This window comes from Pinus tabuliformis, chromosome 1_2 (genome assembly GCF_031772625.1).
Source record: "Pinus tabuliformis cultivar Carrire ecotype Pingquan chromosome 1_2, CPIR1, whole genome shotgun sequence".
In the NCBI taxonomy this organism is placed as follows: domain Eukaryota; kingdom Viridiplantae; phylum Streptophyta; class Pinopsida; order Pinales; family Pinaceae; genus Pinus; species Pinus tabuliformis.
In genome coordinates this window covers 259,657,497-259,674,806 of record NC_142298.1, presented here as the reverse complement: position 1 = coordinate 259,674,806, position 17,310 = coordinate 259,657,497, and the positions used below count along the sequence as shown (strand labels likewise).

Here is a 17,310-nt window from a genome sequence, read left to right as displayed (position 1 = left end):
TAGGTTTGCGGGGGGGAGGCGGGTGCGGGGGGGGGGAGGCGGGCCAGATTAGGTTCGCTGAAATAGAGGGGGTGGGGTATTTAAATAGCTTTAGGGGGGGCAAATTAGGTTAGAAAATAGGATTAGTTATTAGAGAACAAAACAAAACAAAAAATGAATTTTTTTATTGCCTAGGCCGCATGGCTGTGGGCCCCGCGAACCAGCCGGTTCAATAACGAAAACGATCGGTTTCGTACCAAACCGGTCTTTTCTGATTTGGACCGGTTTTGCCTCCAAACTGGTTGGACCGGCCAGTTTTGTCGTAACCGGTTCGGTTTCGATAACATTGTTCCCGAGTACACCCAGTTTTCCATGTTTCATGCTTAAAGAAGGTTATCGGTGACAAGCTTCTAGTTCAGACAATGTTGCCAAAACTTGACGAAGAAGGAAAAATCATATTTGAGTCTGAAGCAATCACGGAAACAAGAACCCGACAGCTACGGAATCGACCAATTTCAGAGTATCTCATTAAGTGGAAGAACTTACCCACTAAAGATTCCACATGAGAGGATGAGAATTTTATACAGAAGCATCCAAAACTGCTCAAGCATTGAGGACAACACTTTCTTGAAGAAGAGGGGCATGTTAGGTCCCTATAATACTAGTGTAGCCCCCTTATTGTTATTGTTGTGCCCGTGTAGCCCCCATATTGTTATTGTTGTGCCCCATAGAAGCCCACTATTGTTATTATTGTGCCCTTACATTATTATTGTTATGTAGGCTCTAATTATATTGTGACCCTTTAGACTCGTATATATACAAAGGAGGTCTTGTCATTTGTATGATCCAAGAATTGTATCGGAGCATCATCCCTGGCTCGAGTACCTACGCAGAGGAGCAGCATAGCATCCGAATGATGAATGGTTCGGGTAGCTACACGGAGGAGCGGCAATATCATCCCTGGTTCAAGTAGCTATAAGCAACATAATCCCTGGCTCGAGTAGCTACGCGGAGGAGTAGTATTTCAATTTTGAGCCTTTATTTTAGAATTATATGCTCCTTCCAGTTTTGGTTGATGAGGGCCTTACATCTTAATGTTGCAGTGGTCATGGTGCTTGGCAGATTATTATAGCTTATGAAACATGTATCCGATTGTGTTTGCATGCTTGGGCTACAGGCTGCATGGAGGCTCCAGAGTTCCTTAGAGATGAATGTGTTGTTCTGCGTAATGCTTTTGGGTGTTCTCCAAAAGGCAGTGTTGAATAAGTTTGTGGCTTTTGGATGTTTTTTTTACATCATTTTAATACATGCGCGCCAGTAGCCATACTGTTTTCCCACACCACCTCACTGGTTGTGCGTGTTTTTTAGAAAATGTCGAATGCTGCTGCAATAACCATATGGGTTGAGCTCTTATAAAAAAAAAAAATCAAAAGCACATTTTGCCAACGGAAGTAAAAAAAAAAAATTTAAACAGTACACAGATTTTTTTTGCCAGCAGAAGTTTTTTTTTACAGTATGCATTCAATCATATCTATTGTGGGAATAGTTCTCACTGGCAAGGAGAACTATCCTGAGTGGTCCCGCATGATAAAACACACCCTCATTTTCAATGAGTTGTGGAAAGGAGTGTGTATTGGAGACAGAGACAAAGAGCCAGAACAGCCTAACTCAGACAAAGAACTCGCCATTTGGGAAAATAAGAACAGCAAAGCTTATGCATTAATCGCAGCATCTGTAAATGAAGAGGTGAGTCGCCATATTTCGCCATTTTCAACTTCTTTCGAAGCCTTACAAAAGCTGAAAGAACTCTATGACTCACATTCTGCACTTGAAGTTGTTCAACTCATGATTAAACTCTTCACTCTTAAATTGCAAAATAATGATCCTCTTGCTCTTGCATCCGAAGTAAAGTCTATAATGCATGATATAAAAGTCACTTACATCGAATTGGATATTCCTCTTATCGCTTTTCTCAAGGCACTTTATTCTACTTACTCCAATTATCTTGAGTCATTGCCAGCAAATGGAAATCTCAAAGATATTACCTTTAACTCTCTTGTCAAAAAATTTGTTGAAAGAGAGAAAGCTTTTGGAAAGAAGACAGCCCTTGAATCTTCTGAAGAAGCTGTGTACCTTGCTCATAAAGAAAAGAATCATGCTCAAGATTCTTCCAGAGGAAGAGGTGGTCGAAGAGGAAGAGGAAGATATTTCAGAGGCAAGGGGAGCAGACACTCTCAAGGAGAAAAGGCAGATTTGCACTGCATACGTTGCAGAAAAAATGGATCACATGATGCCTCTACATGCAAAATACCTTGGGACAAAATTGAGCAGCAAAGAAATCAACCCAAAGGTAAAGCTAATGACACAGACAAAGGTAAATCACCTGAATCTGCTCATTATGTGTTGGCACAATGTAATATTGAGGTAAATGAAGATTTATTCAATGCTTCACTTGCTTCTTGGAAAAATGATTGATTGCTTGATTCAGAAGCAACTTGCCACATGACTCAAAGAATAGATTTTTTGAAGAATTTACTGACAATGTTGATGGAGCAGTATACTTTGCAGACCAATCAAAAATCAAGCCATCAGAGCTTGGCACAATCAGGCTTAAATTGCCTTGTCTTCCAGACTTTCTTCTGCATCATGTTCTATATCTCCCACAGCTGAAGAGAAACTTGTTGTCCTTGGTCCACATCCGCCAACAAGGTCACTCCATTCATATGTTTGATGGCAAGCTTGAGGTGAGAAAAGCATATGACCACTCACTTGTCATGAGGGGAATAGAAGAAGAAAGGCTTCTCAAGCTGCAAGGTACCTTTGCTCGTGCACAACATTTCCCATACACTTCTTATTATGAAGAAGGTACACTTCCATCAAATTTATTATGGCATGCTAGATTTGGACATTTGAACTATGACAACCTCCGCTTGTTGAAGAAAAATGGTGTTGCTGGTTTGCCTACAATTCCTAGGAAATTTAAGCAATGTGATGCTTGCATTCTAGGAAAGCATAGCAAACAGTGTTTTCATGATTCACATTCAAGAGCACATAGAAAACTTGAACTCATTCATTCAGATTTATGTGATCCAATGCCTATTCCTTCTGCAAATGGAAATAAATATATGATGACATTTATTGATGACTACACCAGAGTGTGTTGCGTTTATTTATTGAAGAACAAATCTGATGCTTTTCAAACATTCAAGAACTTTCATAAATGGATTGAAAATGATGCACAATCTCATATTAGGTCTATTCGCACTGATAATGGAAAATAATACACATCAAATGAATTTGAAAACTATCTTAGCCAACATGGGATCAAACATCAAACAATTGTACCTTATAATCCCCAACAGAATGGTGTAGCCGAAAGAATGAACAGGACAATCTTAAATATGGTACGCTCCATGCTCTTCTTCAAAAATGTAAAAATAATGTTTTGGGTTGATGTTGTTCTATGTGCTGCATATATAAAGAACAGATGTCCATCTAATGCTATTAGAAACAAGACTTCATATGAAATGTGGTATGGGCACATTCCTTCGATAAAGCATCTCAAGGTCTTTGGTTCCACCTGTTATGCCCTGATAGCAAAGGTACATAGAAATAAACTTGGTGCAAGAAGTCTTAAGTGTATCTTCCTGGGGTATTCAAACACCTCCAAAGCATGCTATCTCTATGATGAAGTCAATAAAAAGTTTGTTGTATCTCGAGATGTAATTTTTCTTGAATCATCCAAAACTGACAATGTTGTTGAGCGGCAACTTGATCGCTTGGATAGATTCGCAAATGCAAAATCATTTCAAGAATTTGATAATCAGATTTCACATCTTGAAGGGGGGATTCCTATACTAGATCAAATGTGGAATCTTCTTCTGAAGAACTCTCTCTCCCGCATGAAACTCCAACAACGGAAGATGTTTCAAGTGATGTGATTGATAGAATTGGGAGACTCAATCTTGATTCAGTCCGAACTCAATCAACGGAGCAGCCTGGACCATCTGAGAAAGGTCCCCCAAAGTAGCTGACAAAGACACTTGAAAGTGTTCATCTTGATGAGGTTGGAAAGACAAGAACTAGAAATTCAAACCATCAAAATGGAGGTGATGTAGATGACTTTAATTCACCTGTTGATATGGATGTTTCTTATGATTGTGAATTGAACTTGTCTACAGAATTTGAACCAACTTCCTTCAAAGAAGTTGCTTCTCATGATGAATGGAAAGAAGCGATGCAAAAGGAGTATGATGCCCTCATAAAGAATGGCACTTGGAAGCTGGTTGATCCTCCATTAGGAACCAAACCAATTGGCTGCAAGTGGGTCTACAAGAACAAGTATAAAGCTAATAGCTCACTTGACAAGCACAAAGTCAGGCTTGTGGCAAAAGGTTTTGCACATAAGGAAAGGGTCGATTATGAGGAGACTTTTGCCCCCACAGCAAAATGGGCTACCATCCGGACACTCTTTGCCCTAGCAGCTCAGAACGGTTGGAAAGTCCATCAAATGGATGTAAAAACTGCTTTCTTGAATGGAGATCTAAAAGAGAATGTTTTTATGTCCCAACCTGAAGGATTTGCTGTGAAAGGACATGAACAAAAAGAATGCAAACTTGTGAAATCCTAGTATGGCCTCAAACAAGCACCGCAAGCCTGGTATGAAAAATTAACTGAGCATCTTCTGAAACTCAATTTCAAACATTATGATCTTGATGATGCAACTTTATTTGTCAAGAAAGTTGGCAAAACAGTTGTATATCTTGTGGTGTATGTAGATGATCTTTTGATGAAAGGGAACAATGAAAGCTACATTGCATCCATAAAGAAGGAATTGGGGAAAAGTTTTGAAATGACTGATTTGGGCTATGTTCATTACTATCTTGGTATTGAAGTAACTCAACATCCTAAGTCCATATTTCTTTCTCAAAAGAAGTACATTGGAGATCTGTTAAACAGGTTTGGCATGACAAAATGCAATCCTCTTACTACTCCAATGGAACAAAACTTAAAGCTCACATCTATTGAAGGAAAAGAATTTGAGGATGCAACAAAGTATAGACAGCTTGTAGGAAGTATCAACTACCTAACTACTACCAGACCAGACATTTCGTTTGCTGTTGGAATCCTCTCCAGGCTTATGCAAAAGCCTTGTGAAGGACATTGGTCTGCTGCAAAAAGGGTTCTAAAGTACTTGAAGGGAACTCAAGACTTTGGAATCAAGTATACACAGGTGGACGACTTCAGTTTGATTGGATACTCTGATTCAGACTTCGATGGAGACAAAGAAACTGGGGTATCTACTTCAGGATATGCTATGAGTCTTGGATCAGGAGCTGTCTCCTGGAGATCACACAAACAATTAGTTCCAACAAATTCCACAACAGAAGCAGAATACGTGGCAGCAGCTGAGGCAACAAAAGAAATTGTGTGGCTCAGGAAAATTCTTGAAGATTTGCTGGTAAAACAAATACAATCAAATCCACTCATGATTGACAATACCTCTGTAATAAAGTTGGCCAAGAACCCAAAGTTCCATGATCGAACAAAGCACATCAACACTAAATATCATCTGATTCGACATCATGTTGAGGCCAAAACAATCCATCTCTGTCATTGTTCCACTAATGAGCAAATTGCAGACATCTTCACCAAAGCGCTTGGAAGAGAAAAGCTTGAACGATTCAGAATGATGCTTGGACTCACCAACATCCCTTCAGATTAAGGGGGGAATGTTGACACCTAATCATCAGGATTGGGTGAATAAATATAATTGATGTAAATAAATAATAAGAAATATGAACAGTCATCGGGAGATGAAGTGAACAGTCTCCCTCATGTATATAATAAAGACCAACCTGAAGGAATAATATGAATTGATTTGGTGGAGTTACTACCTGGCCTGACATAATGTAAACGAGGTTTCCCCCTCAAAGAAAATAATTTTTAAGTTTGTTGATCTATCTATTTGTGAGCTAGTTGCCTAACAAATTTACTGAGAAACTCGGCGTCCTACAGAAAATAACTGATAGCAAAAACCTTCGGAAAATATTTCATCAATCACTGTCGCTGAAACCCTCCTAGAGTCTCACTAAAAATCACCCACTCGATATGTCTGCAAAGCCTCCCATTGACTTCCCTTTATAATCTCTCGGTCACAAATGAATGGCCACAATTGAAAGTTCACTTGATCCAATTGACGACTAAGATCATCTTAGAAACTTTTGGCTAAATTGATCTTATCTCAACTAATTTCAATAAATTATCCACTTTCCCTAAATTTGGACTTGGGAAATATTTAAAAAATCACTAATTGACATAATTAAGATACTTTCCCTATGTGAAACTTAGGAAAAATTGTATGGTCTTGGAGATAATCAAATCCTCTGTGTTCCTAGCCTCAATGACACCTCTCAAGACTAGAACACTTGTCCAAGCTACAATATTTAACACAGTTGTGTTTTTTCCACCTATGATCCAATAAGAGGGAACATCAACTATTGCATGATGATATTTCCCACCAGAATTATGATCATCAGACTGCAAGAGGAAAAAGAGGGTGTCGATATGCTCGGTATGATAGTTGTGAGGCACCTAGACATGCCATTGCTTGAGGGCAAAAAATGTCGAGAAGGGGGGGGTTGTAATGTCCCTAATGGATTAATTACCCACGAGAGGACGGAATAGCCCATCCAACCCCATAGGCTATAGTCTTGATAAAGGGGGAAAACCCAAATTATCCAATGTTTGGGGCAACATTGGGTAGATTTTGGGTCGGCTGGGGCAAAAAGCCCAAATTTGGGGGTTGCACTTGCAACCCCTCACATTAGATGAAACCCCATGGAGAAATCTATAAATAAAGGAGAGTTGGAGTCATTTAGGATCATCAATTTGGATTTGATATCTCTATTTTCTTGAGTTGAGGCTCTGAGGGTTTAAGACCCCTTCTCTTTGATTAGCTTCGGTGGAGGTGATCCCACCCTATCTAATATTTTGTCTAGTTTCAGTGGAGTTGATTCCACCCTACCTAGACACTCTTTTCCTTGTTTTGTCATTAGGTCATTGGTGCATATTTATTTGGCACATTGAGACACTTTATGTCCAGCTAAGGGAATCTGACCCGGGTCTTGTTGAAGGACAGCGTGAGGCAATTTGGTAGCATTCCTGAGGCAACTCGTTCGTTTTCCTGAGGCAATTCGGTGGCATATCTGAGGCAAATTCGGGGGCAGTCCTAAGGCAACTCGATGACATTCACTGAGGCAAATTTGGTGGCATCTCTGAGGCAAATTCGAAGGCATTTTTGAGACAATTTTGGTGGTTCTCAGACAGCAACTTCGGAGGCATTCCTAAGGCAATTTGGGGGGCTATTGAAACAACGATTGGAGTCTGCACTGTCAGGAGATTCAACTTATTAGGGTTGCGACCTATCACAGAAGGATACTATTATGGGCAACGAAGCAGAAGAATGTTGTTGTGGGCAAGCAAAGGAAAAAGGTGGAAGTCGGAGTGTTACAAATCCAAGAGATCTAGCAATTCGACCCTCCTAGGGCTACAAACTATGGCAAAGGAACCCAAGCTACAAATAGAGGCCTACAAACCTAGTGCGGGGGCAAAGGCCACGTATTCTAAGCTGCAAACAGCCAAGCCTACAGTGAATACCCTCTTCGACCAGCGAATTAAGAAAGGTAGTCTAGGTTCCATGTAAGAAAGTAGGGTAATAGCAACTTAGTTAAATTGAATCTATAGTGGATCTGGTTTATGTACATTGGCAACAATATTATTGGTTGTGTATAACCTTGGTTTATTGGATAGTTAGTCCAACTATTGTGAATTTGAGGAGTCTCACCTTATTGTTGACTAGATCATTTGTGCATGTCTACTGTGATTGATTTGTATATTGTATGAAGAAATATTTGTTGTTATGTAACTGAATAAATTCTTGTTGCTCTTCTATTGTAAACCCTGGTTTGATTAAGAAGCCCTAGGACAGAAAAATACCCTAGGATATTAAAAACTTCTTTAAAACTTTATAGTTTTCATTTAATAAGACCTCAAATCATGATCATTTTCAATTTTCTAAATATACATTTTGATATCCCCCTGTTACATTGCATCTAGATTAAAGAGACCACAAGATCATTAAACATGCAGTTAAAGGACAAATGGTTTATCAATAGCATGACCTACTTACTATGTTGCACTAATTTTGGGGATGGGGTAACAGCAGACGAGATGCATCCACAAGACGACTAGAGCACGCCCTCAAATTGCTCAAGGGACGGCGGGTTGGAGACAGTATATATATATATATATATATATATCACACTTAAACACCACTACATACCTTAACAATAAGACCAAATGGTATATCCCAGAAACATCTACCTGGGTCAATCTTATCATGCCAACTAGATTTCTAGTTTGGTTAAAGTCATGGAATTGCATTGTTTACCTTCAATCGATAGGAGAAAAACATCATCCCGGCATAAAGATATTTGGTATTAAGATAAGATAAGATAATTTTATTATTGTCTAACAAATGACCACAAAATTAGGTCAATAGGACTAAAGAAGAAGTTGAGTATGTTGTCATTGATGTCAAGCAACAGATGCAGCAAGAGCAAGATGAGGTTCAAGAAGCAGGTGCAGGATGTCGTCATTGATGTCCTCGACACACTGCATAGATGGATGAGTGGATGCAGAGGATGTAGTGGTGAAACCCTAGCCTAGGGTTTGGTTTCCTGGACGATGGACGCACCCGCAATTGTTGAAGTTTTTGATGATGCAGATCAAATAGTTTGTCTTGGACACTCTCGTCATCAAATTCTCCTCGTCATGTTGATTCCAATGGTATGTGGAGCATCCTGTGGGCCTTCATGGTTTGAGAGAAATGCTTAGTCAAAGTTGAAGACCTAGTCTATGGCTCAAAACCCCATGATGCTGAGGTGGCATCATATCATTGGTTGAACAATGTGGCAAAGATGATAAAATTAATAATCAAATTAATTAATGGTCCCAATTTGAAATGTTAGAAGGGTAAGATTAATTATCAAATTTATTTAGAATATATGGTCCAAATTTGAAGTCGACCTCAAATATTATGGCTCCAACATTGAGTGTTAAATAAAATATTTTTCTCTCCAATTAATTTAACTCAAAAATACTTCCCTCCTCGAGTCATGTCAGCTACATTTTGTGAAGGCCCGTCAAGTATTCAAGAACGCACTCGGTCCCTATAAAAGGATAGCATCTCTACCCAGTCAAACAAGTCATTTGATCCTCTCAGACCCGTGGAGGAGGACTGTAATAGTCCTGCAGCCTTGAAGTAATTCGAGAAGGATTTTATGTTTTTGTTTTTGGTAAGGGGTTCGTTGGGTTGTGAATGATTTCTACATGGTTTTGTTGGGGTACAGTTTGATATCTGCAGGTAGCGTTGGAGAATGTTAACACCATGAGTTTTGTCTACAATGAAACTACTCGGCCCTATCCTATTAAAAATTTGGCCTCAGTTAAATCACCAATTTCTAATTTATGCCACGTTTTGCTAGAATTCTTCTGCAATCTGGTGCAGCGTATTGAGATCAAGATATTCGCTCTAAAATATAATCTTTTGGGCTCTCTACTCTCAGCCTGAGCACATCCTATAGAGAGGGCTCCTATGTATGGGGTTTCCAGGAACAGTGGACATGTATGATTTCACCGATTGCAACTTATTTAGAGCGCATGTATAACTACAACGTGTTTCTTCCTTGTAGTTATACAATGATTGGTGACATTTAATTTTGGAAGTGTGTGTCACTGCTGTGGATTTGCTAACAGCCTTGATTTCTTTTTGAGCACATTTAACTCTGTAGTTCGGTGAAAATACCCTGAAATAGCACAATCTGAAGATTTGTTGCAGTGATCCAAAAATAAAATACTCAATTATATGTGAGCCTGCATCCTCAGCAAAAGATTTAAGCAAACTCGGTGAAGTTTACATAACATTGGACATCAAATAAGTTCAGCCTTGACATTATTCATCAAGGATTGTATATTGATGACCTGTGGCTAATGATAAACCCCTATGGCAAATTCAATTCATCTGTGGAATATTTGAAAATCTGGAGATTGATACAAGGTGAAGTTCAAATTAGTTCAAGGTTGGTAATTCTCTGGAACAATATCTGAAACTCTGAGTTTGTTGGTATACTTGTGTGCCTTAAATTTGTAGCGTATGTTCTAAAGGTGTCATTAGTCCAGACCTAGATCTACACAGAGATAAGGCAGAGATCCAAACTGTTGAAGGTAGCTAAAGTATTTTTGAAGTTATGAATTTCTCTGTCTTTATATCTTGGCATCAATTTTTGGTATGCTTTGAATTGGTCCTACTCTGGTTTACGGAAGACACATATCCACTGAAGCAGCCACAACAGTTGTACAGGGTTCCTGTTAAGAACAGCTCGTACCCTTGTTTCTTCACTACATTTATGAGTATGGCCTAGGGTTCACATTATTTAGAAACAGAATCATGATGCAGCAACATGAAATGCGTATGATTACTATTGTGTCGTAGGCTTGTTGTTAGTAATCATAGCAATCATCTTTAATTTGGCTTTTGTCATATATCATAAAGTAATCCTGTGACCTTAATACTATAGAAGCAAAGTTACAGAGTGTGTAGTGCCTTTTGTGTAATGCAACGTGTATGTCTGCTCATCAAACATCTGAAAAGAGACAGATCCTTGAAGAGAGAATTCTGAAGTATGAGGACTGAAGTCTGAACTACTTCCTGTAGCAGTAACCTTGTGGCAATAACTTCCAAGCGCTGATGTAAGGGGACTTGATATAGTGACCTTGTGACAATGGCTTGATGACTGTTTTTATAACAGTTCTTTGTTGACAAAGAAAGCCCAGCACTTGATGAGGGAGCAGTAACCTTGTTAGTGACACTAGTGACTATACAGAACTGTTGATAACAGTGATATCAGTGAATTTGAGGCTTGCACTTGAATTTACAATATTGACACTTATATTAGTTTGTAGATCAAGAGACAATGATCTTTCATGAAACTCAATGCCTGATACATAATGATGACAGAGCCTTCAATGCAGATAGTGACCTTGCTTGATGATGGTAACCTTGGCATTGACAGCAGTATTCTAGACGTGATGGTGACAGTGATAGTGGCAGTATATAAACAGGGATGTGTGGCAGACCATTTGACAGTTCATACAGAGTTCCTGTTACACCAGTATTATTCTTGTGACAACAGTACTATTCTTGTTCCAACATTATTATTCTTGTGATGTGTTTGACTTGGCATTTCTTGTGGAAGATTGTTGTTGATGATTTCAGAGGCAGTGGTAGCAGCAGCAGTAACAGTGAGAATGGGCAGCAGCAACAACAGAGGCAGCAGTGAATGACCCCAGCAGAGCAGTGTGCAGCAGTAGCATTAGAGGGACGAGGCAGCAGTGAATGACACCAGCAGAGCAGTGTGCAGCAGTAGCATTAGAGGGACGCGGTGAGCAGCAGTGGTTGCAACAGTGGGCAGCGGTAGCAGTAGTGATTGCAGGAGTGGGCAGCGATAGCAGCAGTGACTGCGGTAATGGGCAACAGTTGTGGAGCAGCAGTGATTGGTTGACTTGTTGATTGTAAGGGGGACTAAAGACTCCTTCGATCTAGGTCTGCAAATATCTTCAAAAATTGGGAAGCATTATCTTCTTTGGGGAGTATTTTACTTCCTTCCAGCTTGACTGGTAAATTGTGTATGTAAACATACATAATGCAAAGCTTGTTTGGACAACATATCTAGTGCACTGATCATTGATGTGATTTTGTTTTTCTGTTAATGTTCTGAATGCTTAAGTAATAAACTAATCAATTGTGAAAAGAATAGGAAATACTGATTCACACCCCTCTCAGTATTTCCAACCGAAGAGTACAATCAGTATGAATCCAATGTGGGAGTGCAAGTGCAGATCCAGAAAATGCTAAAAATAACATAAAGAAAGAAATAAATAAGTTGTAATGCTGTCGTGACACATATATAAAAGACCATGGCACAATACAAAATAATCAATTGTCTTTCATGAAAGAATGAGTGAGATAGGAAGATCTAGCAATGGAGCTAATGATATGAAAGGCTCCTGAGTCTGATGGCCGATGGCAAGGGAGACGAAGTGGGCACTGACTTGTTTTCAAAGTCCCTTGGAACCAATGATGGGTTCGACTGTGTTGTACATTCCATTTTTTGCCACAGTCAGAAGTTTGAATAAAATCTACGCCGATTAGAGTCAAAAATTGTACCAAAATCACATACGCATCTAGAGCAGGGAAGATTTACACAATCAGGACATTATTGACTGTATGGGCATACATACATGTGTATGTTTGTGTGCATGAATGTGTGTCTACATAGTCCAATTTCCAAAAGATAAATGATCTTAAAAATCAGCAACGTTTGGAAAAATAGGTAAAAATATCCAGTACATTTTACAACCAGAAAAATAAAATCAGAAACACAAGACCTAAAATAATTATACTCACATGCTGTTTCTGCAGCAAGAACAACAGGGTCTTCGTTTGCAGGTGATTGCTTAACAGTCTTAGTCTTGGATCCAACACAGCCCATAACAAAATGTGTTGCATAATCCAACAGTGCAACTGCCACAAACTTTCCTCCGAGTTCAGAATCTCAAAATCACTGCGCGTGACAAAACTTCATTTACATTATGTAATGTACTTTTGACCAGTTCTTCCAATAGTCCTCCAAAGCTATGCAACTAAACTTCTACAGAAAACGAATCATGTAGGAGTCATTTTATAACAGATGCATTAAAGAAATTGCAAGTTTTGATAAATAACATCAATATTAAAAAGGGGAACCATTGCAGTGTAACGGAAGCTGCCATGTCACCCACAAACCAATCTCAAGATTTCAATTGCAGACCTTTCTTCTTGGTTTTTATTTTACGGAAATCACGAAAAATGGGAGCAATCCTAAGGCATACTCGAGAAGCAATTAAAGTTCAGTTCCCCAGTTTATACCAGGTATACAGTCTCCTATTGGCATTGGAACCCAGATTATCCCCATACATTATGACTAATAATTGTCAAATATGTCATTCCTAACCATCCACGTCTTCCCCTCCTCTGTCTGGAATTGTCAAACTCAATAACTGAAAAGATAATAGCATTCTCAAGAGGAGGCCATGCACGCAGGGAAATGGGACTAGAATGGAAATTGAAGTGGACGGAAATTTGAGATGGCATCCACCGATTTCCGAATTCCTCCTGAACAGTGCCGGATCCTGACTTGAACCTTCAAGCAGCGAATATAGGAAATAGACTTTTAAGACTTGGACAACGAGGCACAATAGCAGAAGCATACCATCAGGAAGAAGAGGGATGCAGGTAATTAATTCGTCAAGTTAGCAGACCCCAAAACATAAGAAGAAAATGAGGATGGTGGCTCTCTGCTTTCTTCCCTTTAGTCACTGCATTTATTCTTTCAGTATTGAACCACTCAAGTTTCGGAAAGACGGTGCTTGGATCTTCAAACTTAGGCCATAAAATACATGAATTTGGTAACACTGTTTAATATCCGGAATTATGAAGCAGCCCTGGGCCTGGGCCTGGGCCTTAATGGGCTCTCTCTCTCTAACATTCCTTCCACTGGAAACAGTTCATATATATTATATATTATTTTCTTTGATTGCAACCCCTTCTCCGAAGAATAAATAATAATAATCAATCGCCGAGGATCTGGCACAAATAGATCCTAGAAATGAATAAATAGCAATTTGATGGAATTTGTTACCTATGTGTAATGTATGCGATATATAAATTCACAACTCCTGCGACTGGAACTCCTCTTTTCTCCCTTTCCCCGGTCCCGATAGCAGGTGCTGCATCTTCTCCTAAAGCCCCGCTTTCGTTTATAAAAATTTTGACATGCTAAGTGACGATTAAACAATTCCAGCACACACATCGGGTCCCCATCCCGCCATACACCGCATTTAAGAAAATTCTGGAATCTATAAGAATCCCCTTCCTTCTTACATCTACGTTCACTATCGGTATGTGGTAAAAATATACACGTACCTTTTATGTATATAACATGTAAAATATCGTATTAATAAATTAGTTGAGTGATGGTTTGATTCAACCTATCTCAGTCTACCTTGACTATCGGTATATAGTAAAAATATACTCTTTTATTTATATAACATATAAAATAAAATAACGTATTAATATCAAATTAGTTGAGTGATGGTTTGATTCAACATATATTAATTTTCTCAAAAGAATGATTCTTTGAATTTAGGTTTTTGTTTCTTTGAATTTAAGCTTTTTTTATTTATATTGTTTCCCAAAAAAAAAAGTTTTTCGAGAAAAATTATCACATTCAGATTGTAAGTTTGAACCAACTAGTATGACTTGTCATTAAGATCAAGATTTGAAAATCTCATCTCAACGTATAATGACTAAGATTAGAGTCTCGTCTCAAAGTAAAAATAAAGAATAAAGAGAAAACTGATTTGTAAAGATTAGATTATAACAATAATAAAATGATTAATAATTATTAATTAAAAGATAATAAAATATTAAAATAGTATTAATTATCAAGTAATAAAAATAAAGAAAAAGTAACAATAAAGCTAAAAGAAATAAGTATCACTCCATTTATATATATAAATTAATTAAAAATTATAAAAACTAAATGACTTAGTCAAAAATAAAGGAGGACAACTAGATAGTCGATCACTCAAGCATGAACGCATGACTCGAAGCTTAATGCAAGGTGGCAGGAGGGTGGGTGAGCCACCACCTGTATTGTTTCGTTAATTTTGTAAGTGTATGACAGTCGAGCCCCTCTGGGATGGTGGATGTACAGCGAGATGGGTATAAGAGGTTTGGGAAGAAGTAAAGTCGAAACATTCAGAGGTGAAGTTGTTGTGGAAAAAAAGCTTTGCGGCTCCTTTTGTATACTAGTGGGGGTCTTGAAAGAAATTTGGTGCATGTCGGCTATGGAGCAGATAGGAATCTGAGAGATTGTGAAGGTCTGGGCGAACCTGGACTCCAAGGTGGCGGGGTCCTTTTTGTAAGTTTGCTCGTCTTAGCTTTTTTTGTTCATGGTGCGTTCAATCGTCTGGATTCTCTATATATTGGTCTTTGAACAAGGCTGGGGTGGTGTGGGTGTCGAACCAGTTTTATCAAGATCAAGTGTTGCTCTAGTGGACTGTGCATGGGGTTCTTTGGGGGTATTACCAGTTTTTAGGCTCAATATTCACATTTGCATATTGGGTTTTGGCTTGTTCGGTGTTCTGGAGAATTATCTCTCCTTTGCTTAAATTTTTAGTTTGGAAGGTTACTGTGTTAGTGTTCGGGGTGCCTAATGAACTCTGACAGGCTGAGGAGCTCTTCCTCTTGGTCGTGGTAAAGAAATGGCACCCCCAGGTTTTTCAATGCTCTGAGCTGGCTTGGGATCTCTGGTAGTGGGGGAAATAATATTTGTGGTGGAAGTTATGCAAGCTGGGTGTCTGGTGCATGGATGCACAGCGACCTGATAGGAATTGGTGGTGTGAAGTCTGGTTAGGGGGGGATAAATTATTAATTTGAAAGCCAGTGGCGGTTCAGGAAAGGAAATATCCTTGTTACTCCTCTTGGTGTGGTTACAAGTCATCTAGTTGAAGGGTCGGTGCACTCCCTGGGACGTTCGACGTAGTTTCGAGGCGACAAGAGTTTAGTTGTTTGTATTCGTGTATGTTGGTTCTCTGGTGGTGTTGGTGAGACCAGAGCAAAGATGGAGTCGACTCTAACATCCTCCCCTCGAGTCAAAGCCTCCCTTACTCTGCCTAGCTATGAGGGAAATGTTCGATGTGGGGGCGTGAAGGTTGGTCGTGGTTATGGAGGTGGTAGACATTCATGCGGGGGTCATGGTCGTGGTGGTGAAACGACCCGTTGTAGCAGCAAGGGTGCTAGCGGGAGCCCTGCTAGGCGTGGGCGTGGGGGTCCTCATCGTCATGTGGCCTCTTTCAGGATATCAAAGCATTTTTTTTGGGCAATTTTGGAAGCTCAGGACAGGACTTGTCGAGAAGAACATGAGGTTGTGATGACAACTCTCCAGCGGTTGCAATACTTCCAATGTCACCTTCGTGAGCGTGTGGTTGTGGTATGGTGTGGACATAATCTTTTGTCGGAAAAAACTGGACCAGTTGGAAGCATGGTTTACTCATCTAGAGCAGCATGTAGATTGCATGTATCGCCCTCCTCACCCCCTAGGGACAGGACCTGATAATTTGACGTCCATCACTTCCAACGACTAGCCATGGTAACGAAGGTGCTATATATTTTGCAGGTTTTTTGGTGTCTTTAACCTTCTTGGATATAGGCAGTAGCCCTTATTTTATTTTAAATGTTTTGTTATGATCAATTATCGATGGTCAACAAATCCGTTGGAGTGAGACCACTAATTTTTTAGTGTTGTATGTAAAACCATATGGCAATGAATAAAAAACCTGATTAAAAAAACAAACTATAACATTAATTAAGAAAAAATATATAAATAAAATACTTTAAAAAGCATCTATATTAAATTAATTTTTTATACATAGACATAATAATAGAAATGAAGGAAATAGAAATTAGATTTAGTTTTTCATATATATAATATTATGATTAATTTAATATAATATTTTTAGTATATTGGAAAGGAATGAAATAGAAATTATATTTAGTTTTTCATATAAATAAAATATTATGTTTAATTTAATATATATATATATAATAAAATAAAATAAAATAAAAGATAGTTTTGATATTTTATTTATATAATTTTTTACAACTAAGTTTTTGTTTTTATTATTTTTTTATTTTTATATATGAATTAAGTGATGGTTTTTACTTTTGTTATTTTTTTTTCATTAATTATTAAATTTATTTAATAATTAATAAGTTTTTGAACATTTTATTATTTTTTTATTAATAATTATTAGTAATTTTATTATCGTTAAAAGAAAAAACAAAAACAAAAAACAAAAAACATTATTTATTCTCATGTTGAGATTAGACTCTCCATCTTAAGCTTTGACAATGAGGAATAGATGGTTTGAAACAAGACAATCTAAATGTGATTTTTTTACTGAAAAACTTTCTTGAATATAACATGATTCAAATAAAAAGAGAAAAGTGATAAATAATTTCAAAAAAAGTGTAATATACTATCTTATGCAAAAATTAATTGGTAGAAATTACTGTAAGTAAGAAAAAAAAAAAAAAATACTATTACTATGTAAAATTAATCTTATAATTATTATTATTTACTTTTAAAATTGCTATATTAAAAA

At 38.1% G+C, this 17,310-nt stretch overlaps 1 protein-coding gene across 7 annotated transcripts in view; it reads right to left on the bottom strand.

Moving 5' to 3' along the window:
- LOC149205351 (calcineurin B-like protein 7) overlaps positions 1 to 13,977 on the bottom strand; it is a 259,218-nt gene extending 245,241 nt beyond the window's left edge. The window contains exons 1-2 of one of the 7 annotated variants that reach the window (XM_089395017.1): positions 13,782 to 13,976; positions 12,509 to 12,752 (exon numbers count right to left, since the gene is read on the bottom strand). Coding sequence is in view for 5 of the 7 variants with exons in the window: in XM_089395014.1 (XP_089251140.1) it covers positions 12,509 to 12,593 (85 nt within the window). In the remaining 2 variants the exon portion in view is untranslated. Of the gene's footprint in view, positions 1 to 12,508; positions 12,753 to 13,352; positions 13,614 to 13,781 lie in introns of those variants that run through there. The other 6 variants (XM_089395014.1, XM_089395013.1, XM_089395012.1 and 3 more) reach the window with 6 other exon arrangements.
- Between the last annotated feature and the right edge of the window lie 3,333 nt (positions 13,978 to 17,310).